The sequence below is a fragment of the Brassica napus genome, chromosome A7 (assembly GCF_020379485.1).
Source record: "Brassica napus cultivar Da-Ae chromosome A7, Da-Ae, whole genome shotgun sequence".
Lineage (NCBI taxonomy): Eukaryota > Viridiplantae > Streptophyta > Magnoliopsida > Brassicales > Brassicaceae > Brassica > Brassica napus.
Window position 1 is genome coordinate 15876415 of NC_063440.1, and position 19694 is coordinate 15896108.

The following is a 19694-nucleotide window of genomic DNA, read 5'->3' on the forward strand; positions in this document are numbered from 1 at the left end:
TTTGCAAAAAATAAAGCGAGTCATTTTGAAAAAAAAACGATCAACGCAAATATGGAATGGTTACCACGTTGGGCTCGCGGTAGACTAACAAAATCCGTACTGATATCGCTCGAAAACTGCGTAGGGATCGGCAGGCAACGGTGGAAAAAGGCCCGCGTTGGAAGCATAGTTATACTAATTTATATCTAGACAATGATATTACTTTAGACAATGATATAACTTGGTAAAACTATAATTCTAGTTATGCAAAGTTATACTATTATCAAAGTAAAATTTGGTATAACTAAATTTATACTAAGTTATAGCTGATATAATTTAGTATACTAAGCTTTATCTCGATGACTAAAGTCTAAATTTTGAAAATTTTAGTTGGAAGAAAAGGAGGAGGAAAACCATAAGGATAATATTAGAATATTATTATTTTATTAAGAATATGAGAGTGTATTGATTTAAAAAGAATAAATGTGGTTAACTTTTTCTTATTAAGAGCATTTGAGATTGCTATCCACATTTCAGTCAATGTGTTTTTTTTTTGTATGAAAGGTTGTTATTAGATAGCTATTGCCATTAGAATAACAGTTAAATTAAATTATGTGTATCATAATTGCCGACAAAAGAAAAAGAAAAAATCAAAAAAGACTATTAATAACTAAGGTTGTCGTAAGAGAATCCGTACCACGTGTTTCACCGGCTTCGTGTTCCTTTTTAAGATTTTCTTTCTTCCTGTTATAAAGTCTGATCTCTGATAGAGAGAGAACCAACAGAAGCAAATAAGAAAAGAAAACAGAGGAAAAATGAGTAGCTCCGGTACGCAGCTTCACAATGTTTTTGTCTACGGTAGCTTTCAGGAGCCTGACGTCACTTATGTCATGCTTGAACGTACTCCTGAAAGTATCTCTGCCACACTCCCTGGCTTGTACTTTTCTCTCTCTCTCAGTTTCTGTTAGTTGATTAAGTCTTTGTCGTTTAATAATGGCTCCACTTTTGTAGGAGTTGTTGCTTAGTTGTTACTAAGGACACGTTCAGTTCTGTTTCTTGTTGTAGAAAATCCTTCGTATGATAAGGAGGTGCAGTTGTTTTGCTTTGGCTATTTAAGAGCCTTGTTCAATAAGATCAAGAGTAAGCTTTGGTCCTGAAACCGTTTGTTCAGTATTTAACATCTGGTATCAGAGCAAAATTCCTTTCTGAGAGTTGTGAGTTTACGTGTTACAGAAGAAACAGAGTGAGAAAACATGTCGGGTGATTCAGACATGAAGGTGGTGACGACGATACCGAAGTTCGACGGAGATTTCGAACATTGGAGTATGCTGATGGAGAATCTCATACGGTCCAAGGAGTGGTGGGATCTGATAGAGGAAGGCTACGTTGAGCCAGCTAGAGGAGTGATTCTCACTGGAGCACAAAGACAGGAGCTTGCAGAGAAGAAACTCAAAGACCTGAAGGTGAAGAATTACCTGTTCCAAGCAATTGACAAATCCATCCTCAAGACAATCATCCAGAAAGATACCGCCAAGCAGATGTGGGATTCTCTGAAAACAAAATATCAGGGAAATGAGCGTGTGAAGCGAGCTCAGCTTCAACGCCTGAGAAGAGAGTTTGAGGTTCTAGAGATGAAGGAAGCTGAGACTATCACTGAGTATTTCGGAAGGGTGTTGCTGGTAGCGACGGACATGAGGAACGTCGGAGAAGATATGCCAGACAACAAGATCGTTGAGAAGATCCTACGTACTCTCTCTGAAAAATTCACCTACATCGTTTGTTCTATCGAGGAGTCCAAAGACATAGAAAGTCTTTCGGTGGATGCTTTACAAAGCTCATTGCTATGTCACGAGCAAAACATAGTGAAGCACTCCAAAGGATCCAGCAGTAATGACAACGTCCTGAAGGTGACCTCAGAGTTCAATGATTGGAGTGGAACTCGAGGAAGAGGAAGAGGAGGAACATTCCGAGGCAGAGGCAGAGGTCGAGGAAGACAAGGATTTAACAAAGCTCTGATCGAATGCTTCAAGTGCCATAAGCTGGGACATTATCAGTTTGAATGTCCAGAAGCAGAGAAGCAAGCGAACTACGTTGAATTCAATGAAGAAGAAGAACTTTTACTCATGGCGCATGTGGAGCTTAACGGGTCTAAGATGGAAGATTTGTGGTTCCTTGACAGTGGCTGCAGCAACCACATGACCGGTAACAAGAAGTGGTTCTCCGAGATGGACGAGAACTTTCGACACTCTGTGAAGTTGGGAAACGGTGCTAGAATGGTGGTGCAAGGAAAGGGTAGTATAAAGATCAGAGTGAGCGGTATGATTCAGATCATACAAGATGTTTACTATGTTCCTGAGCTAAGCAACAATCTCTTGAGCATAGGCCAGCTGCAAGAAAGGAGTCTTGCAATCCTCATACAAGACAATGTATGTAAGATCTATCACTCTGCAAGAGGACTTATCATCGAGACTGCAATGAGTACAAACCGAATGTTCATAATCCTAGCGCAAGTGGTAGGAACAGACTCTTGTTTCCAAGCTGAAACCACAGGAGATGCACACCTCTGGCACTGCAGGTTTGGACATCTAAGCTACAGCAGCCTACACATGTTAAGCCAAAAGAAGATGGTGAGAGGTCTCCCACACATTGAAGCAACGAAGAAGGTGTGTGAAAACTGTTTGGTGGGAAAACAAAAGAGAGGATCCTTTCCAAAGAAGAGCTCATGGAGAGCTTCAAGGAACCTGCAACTGATCCATTCTGACATTTGTGGACCGATAACTCCCGCATCAATTGGCCGCAAGAGGTATATCCTTACCTTCATCGATGATCATAGTAGGAAGATGTGGAGTTACATCATCGCAGAGAAGTCAGAAGCCTTTGGAACGTTTAAAGATTTCAAAGCTAGTGTGGAGAAGGAATCTGGCGTAGCTGTGTGTTGTCTCAGGACAGATAGAGGAGGGGAGTTCTGTTCCAAAGAGTTTGATGAATTCTGCAGAACAAATGGGATCAAGCGACAACTCACTGCAGGCTATACTCCCCAACAAAACGGAGTGGCCGAAAGAAGAAACCAAACAATCATGAACTTGGTTAGAAGCACGCTTACTGAGAAGAAGATGCCGAAAGAGTTTTGGGCTGAAGGAGTCAGATGGATAACGTATGTTCTGAATCGCAGTCCCACTACAGCCTTGGAAAATCAAACACCTGAAGAAGCATGGAATGGGTTTAAGCCAGATGTGAAACACTTCAAAGTGTTTGGATGCATTGGACACGTTCACATACCTGAAGCAAAGAGAACCAAGCTAGATAACAAGAGCTGTAAGTGCATCTTCTTAGGCTTCAGTGAAGAATCAAAGGCTTACCGTATGTACAATCCCACTTCAAAGAAAATTCTGGTGAGCAGAGATGTTGTTTTTGAAGAATCCAAGAATTGGGATTGGGGAAGGAACGATGAAGATGGTGCAAATACAGAAGTGCTTGTTTGGGAGAATAATGAAGATGGAGAAGAAGAGTTCTTGGAGGAAGAAGTAATGGCAAACGAACACAATGAAGAAGCGGTTCCAGCAGCTGCAGCTGACTCTGGTAATGAAGAAGATGATGGTGCCGTTGATGAAGTTGATGAAGAACAAGTTGTCAGAAACAGACGAGACGTAAGGCGCCCTGCTTACCTGCAAGATTATGAGTGTGGTTTAATCTCAGAGGAAGAAGCCATGGCTCACTTCATTGGCGATACAATGGCGTTCCAAGTTGTCACTGCAGTTGGAGATCCTACAACGTTTGATGAAGCAGTAGCATATGGGATATGGAGAGAAGCCATGAGAGCTGAGATAAACTCAATTGAGAAGAATCAGACATGGGAGCTTGTTGATCAACCTGAAGACACAAACATCATTGGGGTTAAGTGGGTCTTCAAGACGAAGTACAACGAACATGGAGAGATAGACAAGCACAAGGCAAGGTTGGTTGCAAAGGGATATGCACAGAAGTTTGGGGTTGACTACAATGAGGTTTATGCACCGGTTGCAAGGTGGGACACTATTCGGATGATCATTGCAGTCGCAGCCTATCAAAACTGGAGCATTTATCAACTTGACGTCAAAAGCGCATTCCTACATGGAGAATTGGAAGAGACTGTGTTCATTGATCAACCTCAAGGTTTCATGAAGAGAGGAAATGAAGGAAAGGTTTACAAGCTGAGAAAAGCCCTCTATGGATTAAAACAAGCTCCAAGGGCTTGGTTCAGCAAGATAGAGAGTTACTTCATCAGGGAAGGATTTGAGAAGAATGAATCAGAGCACACTTTATTTGTCAAAACAGAGAAGCAAGGTCAAATCCTCATTGTAAGTCTCTATGTTGATGACCTGATCTTTACAGGAAATTGCGAGAAGATGATCAACAACTTCAAGGAATCAATGAAGAGAAACTTTGACATGACTGATCTTGGCAAAATGAGGTACTTTCTGGGTGTTGAGATACTACAAAGAGAAGAGGGGATCTATATCTGTCAAAGGAAGTTTGCCAAAGAAGTCTTAGAGAGGTTCGAGATGAGTACGTGCAATGGAGTAAACAACCCCATCGTTCCAGGGGTTAAACTTTCTAAGAAAGGAGGCGGAGCAGTTCTTGACACGACTCTCTACAAGCAGATGATTGGGAGCCTGATGTACCTCACTGTCACACGACCAGACTTGACTTTTGTGGTGTGCTTAGCAAGTCGTTACATGGAGAATCCTACAGAAGCTCACTTTCAAGTTCTGAAACGAGTTTTAAGGTACGTGAAAGGCACTACAGAGCTTGGCATTATGTACAAGCGTGGGGGAAACAAAGGGTTTCATGCTTATACGGACAGCGATTACGCGGGAGACTTGGATGATCGTAAGAGTACATCAGGGTATGTGTTCATGTTAGCTGGAGGAGCAGTGTCATGGAGTTCAAAGAAGCAGTCAATCGTTGCACTATCTACCACGGAGGCTGAATACATAGCAGCTGTATCATGCGCAACTCAAGGAGTTTGGATGGCTAGAGTGCTTGACAAAATTGGAGAGAGTCTTGAAGAGTGCATCACAATCAAGTGCGACAACAGTTCAACCATTCAACTTTCAAAGAATCCGATTCATCACGGTCGTAGCAAACACATTGAGGTTCGTTTTCATTACTTAAGGGAGCTGACTGGAGAAGGCAAAGTGAAGTTGATACACTGTGGCACACAAGATCAATTGGCAGACATTATGACTAAGCCACTGAAGTTGGAGACGTTCGTGAAGCTAAGGAAGATGCTCGGGTTGGTTGAAGCACCGAAGTAAACTGCTCTTGCTTGCAGCAAACAGTTTAGGGAAGGAATTTGTTAGTTGATTAAGTCTTTGTCGTTTAATAATGGCTCCACTTTTGTAGGAGTTGTTGCTTAGTTGTTACTAAGGACACGTTCAGTTCTGTTTCTTGTTGTAGAAAATCCTCCGTATGATAAGGAGGTGCAGTTGTTTTGCTTTGGCTATTTAAGAGCCTTGTTCAATAAGATCAAGAGTAAGCTTTGGTCCTGAAACCGTTTGTTCAGTATTTAACAGTTTCTCTCTTAATACTCTCGATGATTACACTCTTGTATAGATGTGGTATTTTGGATTTTTGTCAGTACGAGGAAGAGGCTTAAAGGATGTTTGTATCCATGTATTGTGCCGTCTGAGGAAGGAGAAGTCCATGGAAAGGTTTGAATTTTTGATCATTTTTGTGACATCCAGCTGCTCTTTTTTCGTGGGTTTTACTTTTTGTGTGTTGTTTAGATTATTAGGGTTTAGATTTTGAGAATTTTTGGTGCAGGTAATAATGGGGTTAACGGATGAAGAACTTAGGAACTTAGATGCAGTTGAGGGTAATGAATTTGAGAGAGTGACAGTTGGTGTTGTACGAGAGGTGAGTCTTAAGATTCTCATCTTAACAAAAACAACGTTTAGATGAGATTGATTCTATTCTTTTTTGCATGTACAGGACAACTCGGAGAAGATGCCTGTCAAAACATATATATGGATCAATAAGAATGATCCTGATCTTGATGGAGAATGGGATTTCGAGGTTTAATTCATTTTCGTTAACTCAGCATAGGTAAGGTAATGTGGTTTGATCGGGGTGTGTTTTGGATTTTGGTTTTGATAGGAATGGAAAAGACTACACAAGAAGAAATTCATAGAGACTTTCAAAGAAATCATGGAATGGATGAAGGATCCTCAGGGAAAGGGACGGGATACATTCAGCCATGCCCTCCGCGAAGATCAAGTGAATCAATCGTCTTGAATATATTGTGTATGTTGAGTATGTCCTATACATCACCTTTGTTTCCAAATTCCGAATAAAACAAAAGGTACTGTGAAGATCAGTGAAAAAATAGTAATGATGACATGGGGTAGTGTAAGATTGATCATGGGGGTGTGGTATTATTCTGTTACACGTCTTTTAGAGATTTTGGCATATATATGTATGTGTTGTGTATGGTCTCGTTGATGCTAATGCTTATGGCTTCTATAATTACATTTGATAAGAGTACGGATTAAGGAACCAAAGAAAGTAGTAGATCACTGAACTAATCAGATAAAATAGTCCACAAAAGTTTCGTAGCATTGTCCACAACTGATAGATTTTAGGAGTCACGTGCATTGATTCCATGGCAATATAATCTTGACAATCATAATTCCTTGATAGTGATTATCATAAATCCTACCAACTTATATTAGTATATATTAAGTTTGATAAGCTTTCAGTTAACCCGTATTATTTACTATTATTTAAGATCGATGTCAAACTTATCTCTAACTCTTGGGATAATATTTGGAAAATGATAGATGAACAAATATTGGATTAGTAGCTTGTTACTGGTCAAGAGAGCAGACGTATTGGATAATAATGTAATTCTATAGTCAAAGTCTCGAATAGTTAGATCTCTTGTTATAGGGTTTGGGTCATTCCTTTATAGGTTCTCTTTAGTCGAAAATAAGGTTAAACTTTTCCATATCATCAAATATAAAAAAATTCTTTTTATTAAAAGTTTTCTATTTTACCTAGAGACAGGAATGAATCCGGCTCTAAAGCCAGAATTCGTTTAGACAGAAATCAAAAATCGGCATTAAGCGCGGAACAAGGAGTAGTGACTCCCTAAATTAGTTATTCCCAAACTCTTTATCTTTTTTCATGGGTGGCATCGAGAGATAATGCACTTTGGTTGACCACAGTCGTACTTTCTCAGCATGTCAATAAATAGTAGGAGCAAAACGTCGCTTCTTTAGGTTTTTCAGGATTATTTTGGCCTAGACTATGTAGGAACCCGATAGTAGATATCTACCCAAGAGTAGTCATGAGTAGTCAAAGGATATATGTTTTTCCTTAGGTGATTTAAGCTCCAAGCCAACATAAGATCGCGTGGTCGCATTTTAATGATTAACGAGATCCATTTTTTGGCACAGGCCTTGGTGGCTTGTGGTCTGAGAGCATCTGTATTGGTGGGATGAGGAGAGAGGGAGAGAAAGTCCCTTGTTCTGGTTTTTTTTTTTTTTTTTTTTTTTTTTGGTCATAGAAGAGTAAGGGACAGCCCTTAATTAAGGGCTTTTCCCTTCTCTTTCTTCCTCGGTTCCCACCCCCTTCCCCTAAGGGATGCCTTAAGGGCCTTCCAATACAGATGCTCTCAGAGGCATGTATCCTTCTAGGCATATAACCTAATAATATTCTGGAACGAATGGCAGGATCCGGCAAAGGAACTTTCGATGTACTTCAGTGGTACTTTGTTTTTCCAAATATTGTAGATGGATCCTGGCCTGAACCCGGAATTAAGTAGTAGGATGCTACAATGCACATACATTTTTGTCTGGCTGATAATGATCGTATAAATCTGCCAATGTCCTTCAAAGATCCAAGCAGGGGATTCCCAAGAAATACACACACACACGAGGAAGACCAGAGAAAGTTAGTTTAGTGACCCGCTTAAATATATCTGCTGAGGAAAGTTTATCATCTTTGCTCGAAAGCAGGGATTTCTAGTTTGAAGGTCGGAGCATGGAATTTGTGCCTTCGGTATTTTAGGAATGTGCCTTCCTGCTTCGTGGTAACTTTGGCATTTTGCTGATTATTTTTGCTCTGATCCGCTTTCTTGGTTCTTTGCGTTGGTGCTTGATAGCACTCATTTGTGAACGAGGGATTGCTTTGTCTTTATATTTCTACCATTTCCTAACATCTACTTATTCTGGCCAAAATATTCTATGGTAAGATGAGGTAAGTTAGTCTCCATCCTTGATTTTCTTTCAGCTCCGCACCTTTATTGGGCTAATGTTACTATGTCATTTTACATTTTTCTGACCAATAAAATAGGTTATCAAATTTCATATGATGATCGTTAGTACAAGAATGATTAGATAACTAAAATTTTTAGACCAGTCCTACCTATCAAATTAGATCATGTTTTGTTCAGTGTGAAATTAAAAGAGAAAAAGACATGTACAAAAATAAATGCTCTTTTAACTACTTCTCGTTTTGATACCCCATTTTATTGATTTTCAAATCTCAAATACATAAACCAACAAAAAGAGATTATGGTTCCTATATATATATATGTGTGTGTGTGTGTGTGTTTGTTACTATTATGACTGCACCGCCATTTTTTTTGCATGTTGCCATTTAGATGTTATAACCTGACCAAAATTTTATTCTGTGTTGAAACCTCCATTTTGGTTTGCTACTTGTAATGGAAAAAGAGAACATTTTTCTTCACCAAACAATTGGTCTCTTTCTCAAATATTTTTCCGCTACCTATAGAATTATAGGTTTTTACATTTATAGTGGATTTGATGATGACAAAGTCAATTTGAAGACATTAATCAGATAAAAAAAAATAGAGACACATCTATTTAGATAATTTCCAGACTTTACTTTCTTTTGAGAAAAATCGGTGATCATCTAGATCTATGCAATGATTACAGTTTCTATCAAGTGCCTAATCAACACATTCATCTCGAAGCTACATCATGTGGAAATCTACGGACTTAATCTGGATATCGAAACTCTATCATCTTATTTTTCATTTCTGCATTTCTTCTTTATTCCTCGTAGTCTGAACTCTATAGCTGATTCCAATCAGCGGTATGTAATCCTCACTTTGCAATGCCGTTTTAAGGCCTTAATTAAGTATTTGGTTGTTCAAAAAAATATATACTATTTTGCGGTTTTCTAAGCTGGCATTTTAACCATCTCCAATGATACATGAAAATGATCAAAAAATAAAAATATATAAAATTTCTTTGATTGGTATATCATTTTCAAAAAAATTAATAAGAACATAAAAACAGTAGTGCATCAACTAAAAACAATATTCACAAACTCATTTACACTACACTAATCCCTAAAATTTTGGACATTTTTATGTTACATATAAAGGTTAACGAATTTGTTAATACTTTAACCAAAAAATTTAGTACTTCCATTTAAAACTTAATATTGACACAAGTTGTTCCGCTAAATCCTTAAAATTGATTTTCTTTTCAAAACCGCAAATGTGAGTTTTTCCAAAACCGCACATATGAGTTTTTCCTCAAAATGTGTTTCCCGTCAAAACCGCAAAAGTGAGTTTTCCTGCAAAATCACAAAAATAAGTTTTCTGCAGTAATCACTTCAGATTATAAACTAGAAATATTTTAATCAAAAACCATTTACTTTGATTTATATTAATATATGAAATAATATTTTTTGCCAGAGATTATATAACATGTATTCACATTATTAAAAAAAAAAGATAAAGGGTCTAAAGAAGGTTGAAAAGGGTTCAACCCTATTTTACTTTTTTTATGGGTTCTAAAAGGGTTAGGGTACATTTATGGTTGAGCTTAAGTTTAAATAGGGCTTGGCTGGGTTGGATAAACCCTATATAATATCCCTAGACACAACCATTGGAGATGTCCATAGAGAAACTCTGCCATCTTGAGTTCTCGACTTTTGTGTAATACCGATTCATTGAAATCATAGTAGACATAATCTTAAGCAAAAGTTTTTCACAAATAAAGAAAGTAAACCAAAGTTACATTGTCCAAGATTAGGTTACTTCTAAAGGCCGAAGGCTACAAAAAGCAAAGCAAGTCTTAGTTTTTTTTCTTTCTTTTTGGTCTCCAAGAAACAAAAACTAAAGTAACATTAAAAAGGTAATTAAAAACTAACACATATCAGCGATGTCCTACACTAGCTAAGTGGTAATGGTACAACTTAAGTGTTAGGAGGGGAATACGTCGCCGACATCTCACTAGCGGTCGTCTCAAAACCAGTCTCGACCATTGATCTTACATTCGGAAGCTCGTGAGTCAATCCTCCGGCCAAGTTGTGAAAGTAGTTATCCTCATTGTTGCTAGGAAACAGAACATTCTCTGTTTCACTGTTTCTCAGAAACATAGCATCCCCTGTTCCGTTGTTTCTAGCTATGTTGTACGGAACTCCGAGCATCTGAGAAGCAAAATAAGCAGCAGCCGACTCTGTGAAGCTTGCGGGTTCGTCTACTGGAGAAGAGATAAGGTTTTGTCTTGTTGGTATGTTGCTGAAAACGTCTGTTGAAGCAAAAAGAGTTGTGGTTTGTGGCACTGAGTTGTATTGGCTGGTTTCAGGTATTGCCGGATGAAGCCATGATTGTGGGACTGATCTTTGTGATGATACTGAGTTCGTCTTCTTAAATATTCTGCAAATAGCCCAAGCATCCTACCCAAAAAAAAAAAAACACAAACACAAACGAAAGGTTATTTCTCCCGCGTGTAAAGCAAGTTAGGGAAAGTGTGGTTACTTACGCTTGAAGGAATCTCTTTATTGTTGATGTTATGGTGTTGCTTCTTGTTATTGTAACTGGGATACGACGATGAGCGATGAGAGTCAGAGAGAGAAGGGAGGCGAAATTCGTGCATCATCCAATCGGTTTTGGATCCTTTAGCAGCTCGACCACGGTAGAACACAAGCGACTTCTTCAAACCAATGCATCGAGTGGAGTCCAATGAGTATATAGGCCGGTCTGTTCCGGTTGCTTTCCAGAATCCACCTCCAGTTACACGGTTAGGCCTCGTGCTGTTTCGATATTTCCTGTCTCTTGGACAGTAAAAGTACCACTCTTTCTCCCCCATCGCTGCAAGCTCTTTTTAAACATTGATTCAAGAAAATGCATTCAAGGCTTTAGTGTCCATAAGTTTGGAGAAAAGTTAGTAATAAGAGTTCAGTGTGGCGTACTTGGGAGGTCCCACGGATCGTATTTATAGATATCGACTTTTTTGATGAGTTCAAAGGGAAGAGATCTGTGTAGAACCTTCCGTTTCAGGTAGAAACTTACGAGTTCTTCGTCTGTGGGATGAAACCTAAACCCTGGCAAAACGACGTCATCGAATCTTTCTACGTTGTTGCTTTCTTCATCATCCATAATTTAGTACTATTGTGATTATGAAATAAATCTACCAAAAGAGAATGAAGAGAGTAAGAGAGATTTATAGAAATTGTGTGTGAGAGAGCCTTGGAGCATGAAGAGAAGAAGACAGAAGTTGCTTAGATATCAAGAAATGTGTTCATGGGGAAATGATAATTGGACCAGAAAGTTATGCATAGCTATAAGACCAATGTCTCTAGGAGAAGTGGAGAGTTTTGCAAGAAAGATATGATCTTTGTTTTCTTCGTCATTTTATATATTTTCTTAAAATTTCGGGCGTGACGCAAATGAAAAGTGTACATTAATATTAAATTATAAAAGGTTATGGAAAAACATTTTCCTTTACGACAATTTTTATGTACGTATATTCGACCGACTTTTCGTAACTACTGATTGGCCTCGTTATCGTTTCTTGCTGAAGTGTATTGCTGCTCTGTGTTCGGAATTTCCTGTAGTCATTAATTTGCCAAACAATCATCAAAATCCAATATCGTTGCTCGAAAGTTTGGTGTCTTCTGCGATGGCAGGTTCTAGTTTTATCTTGCGTTAGGAAGATTTGCTTCATGACAGGATTCGCAATGAAGCATCGATCAATGGTTGACTCATTGATCTTTTCGTTAGGACTGAATCAGGGCTGAGGCGTTGCTGTTTTGGTGTTGTGCTTTGTATCAATTTTTGTAGCCATCTTAGAGCAACATTATTGGAGGTTTCTTGATCTTAGGTTCTTAAAATACATGTATGTGTATGTATATATTATATATACGTATGTAATTGCAGGGTTCTAAGCTTTACAAGGAAACCCAATCGAAAGTTTTTAAATAAGAAACTTTCGGTTGAGTTTCCCGTAAAGCTTAGAACCCCGCAATTATATACGCATATATAATATATATATACACATACATGTATTTTAAGAACCTAAGATCAAAAACCCTCCAATAATATTGCTCTTAATGAGAAGCTATCCCATTGCCCTCATAACTCTCATTCTATTTTGATAGCCATTCGTTTACCTCCTGAATTTGTTCTTAATTTATGAAATATCTCTTGAAATATCATAATATTGTATGTGATCTGTCTACCCGCAACAAAGGCTGACTAAGTTTCCGATATATGTTCCGGTAAGATTTTATTTAGTCTTTGACACAATACCTTGGAGACGATCTTATAGCTCACGTTTCATATCTCTAAATTAAAATGCCAAAACTGGGCTATCTCAGTTGGCTTATCTTTCTTTGAAATGAAATAAATGTTTGTGTCATTCAATCATCGAGGAATGAATTTATCGAAAAAGAATTCAGTAACCATACGGGTTAAATTCTTTTTCCTATATCTCAAAAATTTTGGTAAAATAATCTTGTTATCCCGTCTGGTCCTAAAGCTTTTTCTAGATCGCAAATAGGACTAATTTACACCACCTTCTAGAACTGAGGCTGTGAGGTCTTGATTTATCGAAGCTGTGAGGTCTTGATTTATCGAATTTCTCGTTAGTAAGCAAGTAATCAACAATTTAAACGTAGAAATATTTTAAAATTCAGTTAAACAACTTCCAAGTTAAGCCTAAATCAAATTAGGCATCGGTTAAATCGAATACATTACTTAAGCTTGCTATGTGTGTCTCCAAGTTTGAGACATGTAAAAACATAATGTAGAAATGAAGATCTCGTGGTAATTTATTTTTAAAGAAAAATAAACAAACAACGTTCAAGATGAGATAAATCCAAAAAAGCATGGGTTTATTAACCCACGCAACACAAGTTCAGAAGTTTGGTCAATTGCTTTCAACCTAAGTTTTCTCTTTCTCTTTATATGTGAAAGTCCATTAATTTCAGCAACCCATATTTTAAAAACTTTATTTACTAATACTGTGATTATCAAAGTACATGCATATATATAGTAGTACTAGCACATGCATGTTAAATAAAAAAATCCATAGGTAGTAAATATTAAATATAATGGTTTAGGTTTGTGCTCAAAAAAACAAAACAAAAAAGAAAGTTGACGTACTAAACAAGTGTTCAGTCTTGGGCAAGTTGTGAAATTTTTTTCTTTTTCTTTTTCTTTTTCCTTTAGAAAGTTACGTGTTAATAAAAAAAAAGTTACGTGTTAATAAACTCTCTAGTTTGCGACAAATGTTCTCTGACGGAAAATATATGAAACTAAGTCCAAAATTCCTTGAATGATTTATTAACGTGAATTATTGTCAAATATGAATGTAACAGGATGTTAGATATATGTAGGTGAAATTATTTACACCTTCGACCATATTTTGTAGCAATGGCTAACATCACTACGACTATATATCACAGATTCGATTAATCAGGATTTCACAGCTCCAATAAAATAATGGGAAGTAAAACTTTGTTTCCATATGGTTAATGAATTTCTATTTGATGGTGTCAATATTGTTTAAGGATTGAATGATACAAACATTTGTCTCATTTCGAAGAAAGATAAGGTCGTTATAGTGGCCCGTTTCGAACTATCTGTGCAATTTGAGTTATAAAATTGTTTCCAATTTTTTAATGCCAGACACTGAAATAGTCTTAGATGCGCTTATCTTTGAAATTCAATCAGCTTTTGTTACTGGTAAATAGATCACATATAATAATATGATCGTTTAGAAGATGTTTCATGCACTAAAAGCTAATCAATGTGGGAGAAATAAGGGGATGGCTATTAAAACAGATATACACAAAACATATGATCATATGTCATAGAAACTTATTAGATATGTTATGAAGCATATGGGTTTTTCAGAAACGTGGATCGAGTGGATAATGCTATTTGTTACATCTGTGTAAGTATCGAATCCTCATGAACGTCCAGCCCAAGGGGAATATTGTCCCATAGAAAGACATATGTTATGGAGATTCTTTGTCTCGTTTCATCTTTATTCTATTTACAGAAGCGATTGTTAGCCTTTTAAATCATGTGGAGAGTCAAAGTAAGATATCGGGGATGTGGGTAGCACATACTAGCCCTCCGGTGTCATACTTAATATATATTCCCTGATGATAGCCTTTTTGTAAGACAGATTCATGTGCTTGTGGTGAAGTTATGAAAATAGTTTTGTTATATGGGAAAGCATCAAGACCTAGTATTTATTTTGAATCGTCTTTGAAAGGCCTCTATATCCTTCGGTTCTGTTTAGATAGCTGGTCACGCTTTAGATTCTTAACGCTAGTTATTTATCTAATTAAATTTTAACATTAAAAAATTGCACAGGAAAAACAAGGACATTTATAGAGCTGGTTTGTCTCTGTTTGTTCAGAGTCACTATAATAAGAAACGTCTATCACTTTTTTTTTTTTGGTAAAAGTTTAAATAAATCTGTCTCACACAAAAAAAAAAAAATCTCTCATCATATTTCATATAAAAAAGTCTCTGAAGCTCTTAGGAGATCACCAATAAAAGTGCTCAATTAGTGGTATGTGTATTTAGATTCATCTCAGATATAAGTTAGAGATCTCTTTAAAAAAAAATAGACGCATCGGTGTGAGATTGGTATGATCATAAGAGCAAAGGAATTGTCACGTGAGAAGCTAACGAGCTGTCCACCTGCAAGTGAGAAGAGAAGAAACGGTTACACTAAGAAAGTATAAATAGATGAAATTGTAATTGGGAGAGGAGTTGGTTAGTAGGAGCCTTGTGGCTTGGGATTGTTTCTCCTAAGAGATTCAAGATAGATTTCTCTGTAATTCCGTTGTAACCTCTGTTTTTGGTAGAAATATACTTGAGTTCTATCAAATTGGTGCGGTGAGCGTGAATCAAACACGATCATGAATAAGTAGTACGCTTGAAGAAACATTCATAGTGTTCCCCTGACGAACAAAAACCAAATCTCATATATTTTTTCAACAATCTAAAGAAAGAAAAAATAGAGCATGAAACTGAAACTGTGATAGAAGAAAATTGGGGGGAAAATGGAAATTAGCAAGGTTATATAGTTCATATTTACAGAAAACGATATTAAACTAGGGAAAAAATGGAGATTATCAAAAATAAAAAGGTTATATAGTTATACTTACATAAGATGCTCGCGGATGTCTTTCGCTTGGGGAAGATATGTCTCTTGAATACAAAAAGCTATTTTTTAAGATATGTGAATATCGACTTTTCACTTCTCTTTTCAGTATTTGTATAGAGTAGGTTTAATAATTATATCAAGATATACGTATCGACATCTTCTTATTTCTGACAGCAAATCTATCATAGGATTACATAGGATTATAGGGAGAATAGGGGTGTTAAAGTGCATAGAGGTCTAAACAGGGAACGGGTATTTAGCTCTTTTTTTTTGGTCAAAGGAACGGGTATTTAGCTAATTTCGGCTTCTTTCGTGTATATCCCACCTAATTTCTCTATATAAAAGTGTTTTTTTGTGTTCATGCAGGGACATATATTTTTACAAAATAAATATATTAAAAAATTATTAGTATCTAATTTAAATTTTAATTATTTTATGAATAATATTATATTATTTTAATTAGATATGTAATTTGAATATATAATATCTAGTTGAATTGGTTATTACTTGAATATATTGAATTGTATTTATTTCTCTAAATTTAACCGTAATATTTTTTTGTGCTGAAATAGATTTAAATTTTATTAGTTTTTTTTTGCATTTAGACTTTTGATTTGGCCATAAAAACTTAGATTGTTTAAGTTGCTCATTTTGCGGGTTATACTGAGTTACACATATTTTTTTTTAAATCAAAGCACTATTACTTTTAATTCTAGTTAGAACTAAGTTTTATTAGTTTTATTTCCTTAATTTAGTTCATTTGAAATATGTATATATCCATATTTCATGTGTACTTCCCATTAGGTGAAGTGTCATACATCTTTATCTTTTGTCTTTGTCCAGCTCAATGGTATGCTTTCTATAATCTTTACATCATTGGGATCCACAAAAAAAAACCTGAATTGCTTGTAAATTCAATGTTTGCGAAGTTACATTGATAAAAAAAAATTCACTGTAAGATCAGGGTAAAGGTTGTGTTAATTTCTATTTGATGGTCTTGGGCGATTGGTTGGAAGCAAAAGATTATTCCATACTGAAATAGATGATCTTGATCCAAACTTTTTGATTAGTCTTTAGCTAACCAGAGATCTAGCAAAGACGATACTGCGCCAGCCATATGACGGTGAATATGATCTAATTGGTTTCCGGGGGAGGCGTTCCTGGAGTACTGTCCTTTGAATACGCGAGGAAATAATGCAGTTGATTTCTTTATCAAGCGCCAAAATTGCTTTCCAATTATGGTCTTGTTTAAATTTGTAAGATCTTTAAACCACATGCTTCCTTCATCCTTGGGATTGCATAATTTTTCCCATGATTTCCAGTCATGCCTTTTGTATTTTCCTTTAAACTCAACCAAAATTGTGCCACTGCACTCGTCAATTTATTTGTTACGACCTTTGGTAGACGAAAACAAGACATTATGTGATTTGGTAAAGCAGTAAATACTGATTTTAGAATCAATTTCTTTCCCCATTTGGTGAATAATTGAAAAGTTCATCCATTAGCCAGATTATTTAAACGGTCTTGGATAAAACAAAAAACTTGTGTCTTTGATCCCCCAAATTTTTTATGGCATTCCCAAATATGAACCATCCCATCTATGTTCTAAATCCCTAAAATATCCCCAAGCTTCTGCCGAATGGATTCCTCAATCTTCTGTCCAAATTGAATATAAATTTTTTGGAAATTTATCATTTGGCCCGATATTTCCTCATACTCTTATAAAATCCTGATAATAGTTTGACACTCCTATTTTTGTGTCTTACCAAAAAAAGACTATCATCTGCAAATAGCAATCGAAGGGCATACCCTTGCAACCTTTATTCATGTTAGTTGTTTCTCTCCCTCAACATTTTTAATGTTCGCAATTTGGGACGCTTATATGTTTTTATGGTCATAAACTTGTTCTTGCATAACTTATTAGTCATTAAACCATGAAAAATCTATTGTGATATAAGGATTTTGTCTGAAATCAACCTTCCAGGTACAAAACCAAACCCGATTGTGTTTCCGAAATAAGTGTGGGTAGGCAGGTCTTAAATCTCTGGCATAACACCTTAGAAATGATCTTATATTTTACATTGCATAGACTAATCGGCCGTAGCTCCGTCATCCTTGTAGGCCTCTCCATTTCAGGAATGAGAAAAATATTTGTAATGTTTAAATTATTGACCATACCATGCAGGCAGTGTTTTGAAACCCGACCCGGACCCGCGGTTGAACCGGTAAACCCGGTGACCCAGAAAAAATCCAGTTTGAATTTTGTGAAAAACCCAATATTTAGAAACCCGCAAAAGCCCAGTAAAACCCGAAACCCGATACCGTATTATGTTTTTAGATTATGTTTTATATTCTAAATTTCCAATTAAGGTATTAGGTGCTGACAAAAAAAAAAAGAGGTTAGGTTTTTCCTTTTTAGTTTTATATTTGTGATTTTTAGATTTTGATGAAGATTTCACTATGCCACCTGAAAAAAATGAAGAGAACGATGGTAGAGAGAACCAAAATTAGTTGATGTAATTTGGTGTTAGTTTATTTCCGTTATTGACAATTTAGTATAATGATCTTTTACTTTTGGTTTATTTTGTATTTGAAGTTTAATTTATTATTCACATTAGATATTTAAATATTTATAAATTTTATGTCTTGATATTTTTAGATGTCATAACTCTTACCTTGTAAGAGAAAATTTTAAATAGTCTAAACTATTTTTTGATATTTTGTATGTCAAATGAAAATAAAAATATAAAAACTAAAGTTAAGTATTTTCTAAATGTTTTTAAACATAAAATATATACATATCCAAACTATTATCTTATGTTTTAAAAAAATTAGAAAATATTAAACTTTAGTTTCTATATTTTTATTTACATATCTGATATATTATTATATAATAAAATTAATTCATTTATTAACCCGTGGTTTATCCGCGGTCGATCCAGTGACCCAACAACCCGGTATGTCGTCCGATTCAGTGTCCGGATCGGGTTTAAAAACATTGCATGCAGGTCATTCTTTATAATAGGCCAAGAGTGCTGGAAGAAAAGTGATGTCATGCCATTCAATCCAGGGGCTTTATCTGGGTGCATTATAAACAAAGCTTGTCTTACCTCTTTCCTCCGTTGCTATCCTGATCAACCGCTGACTCATCTGATAAGTGATGCTTGGTGTGATCCCTTCCAAAAAACTTTCAAAGTATGAGGGAGAAGTGGTACTGAATAGATTATCAAAATAGTGCACTGCAACCTTTTGTACTTCTTTTTCCCCTGTTATCTAATGTTTGTCTGCGTCGTGTAAACTGACAATCCTATTGCGAGTACGATGTTGTTTCCTTAAAGCATGATAAAAGTTGGTGTATAGATCCCATGATGTATGCCACATAGTCCTACTCTTCTATTGCCATTACTCCTCCTCATCATTGTACAGTTTCTGTAGTTTCTTAGAGACATCCATTATTTCCTCCTGATTTCTACTGTTATCTGTTTGTACTTCTTCCAAAGCTTGTTGAAGCTTGCTAATTTTCTCTTTTCCCATATGGTGGATTATTCTTATGCCATCTAGCAATTTCATGATGAAAATTACAAATTTTTGTAACAAAATCCTTTGAACTTTCTTCCTCTGAATCTACCCAGGCTCTACCAATGGATTTCATTAAACCATCTTGTCGAATACATCTTTTATCTAATGAAAATTAACCCTGTCGCCTGGGTACTTTATCCTCAAGATAAGCCATTACTGGCCGATGATCAGATCCTATCAATCCTAAATATTATGGAAATCTATTTTATCATTAGAGAGAATTTCATGTTTACCACATTGTTTGTACTATTATTCATGTTTACCTTCATTAAATGAACATTTTTACAAATATCTCATCCATTAAAGAGGCAAAACACTTTTATACCCATTGCTTTATTAATTTCTAAATATATAATTATTTAAATAAATAATATTAAAAATAATAAAAATGAAATTATAATAATTTTTATATTTTTTAAATTTGAACTTTTTATACTTTTCGATAATGTTTTCAATTTTTTTCTAAGGTGATGATTGTTTCAATAGTTTTTAGTTTTAGTTTTTGGTTTTTAGATTTTAGTTTTTGGTTTTTAGATTTTGGTTTTTGGTTTTCAGTTTTTGGTTTTTAGTTTTTAGTTTTTGGTTTTTAGATTTTGATTTTGGCTTTTTGTTTTGCAGTATTTTTTTATTTTCAAAAATTAATTAATAGATTACTTTAAAATAATACAACAAAATAGCCATAAATATTTAGATTTTACAATT

The 19694-nt window shown here is 35.8% G+C and overlaps 2 protein-coding genes and 1 long non-coding RNA gene across 3 annotated transcripts; 1 reads left to right on the forward strand and 2 right to left on the reverse strand.

The window, feature by feature from the left end:
- Positions 1–205: 205 nt before the first annotated feature.
- LOC106356653 (AIG2-like protein A) lies at positions 206–6499 on the forward strand. Its single transcript, XM_048736929.1, has 5 exons — positions 206–916; positions 5600–5672; positions 5785–5877; positions 5953–6036; positions 6118–6499. The coding sequence occupies exons 1-5, from the start codon at positions 795–797 to the stop codon at positions 6253–6255; spliced, it is 510 nt and encodes a 169-aa protein (XP_048592886.1). The 5' UTR covers positions 206–794; the 3' UTR covers positions 6256–6499.
- Positions 6500–10066: 3567 nt separating this feature from the next.
- Positions 10067–12084, reverse strand: LOC106356654 (putative NAC domain-containing protein 94). The gene is made up of 3 exons (XM_013796392.3): positions 11197–12084; positions 10767–11104; positions 10067–10680 (listed from the first exon to the last, which is right to left on the reverse strand). Exons 1-3 carry the CDS (start codon positions 11381–11383, stop codon positions 10198–10200), a joined length of 1008 nt encoding a protein of 335 aa, XP_013651846.2. The 5' UTR covers positions 11384–12084; the 3' UTR covers positions 10067–10197.
- A 2640-nt stretch (positions 12085–14724) lies between these two features.
- On the reverse strand, positions 14725–17853 carry LOC111208308. Its single transcript, XR_002660294.2, has 3 exons — positions 15415–17853; positions 15097–15207; positions 14725–14944 (listed from the first exon to the last, which is right to left on the reverse strand). It is a non-coding gene; the product is annotated as an uncharacterized LOC111208308 (long non-coding RNA).
- Positions 17854–19694: the final 1841 nt, after the last annotated feature.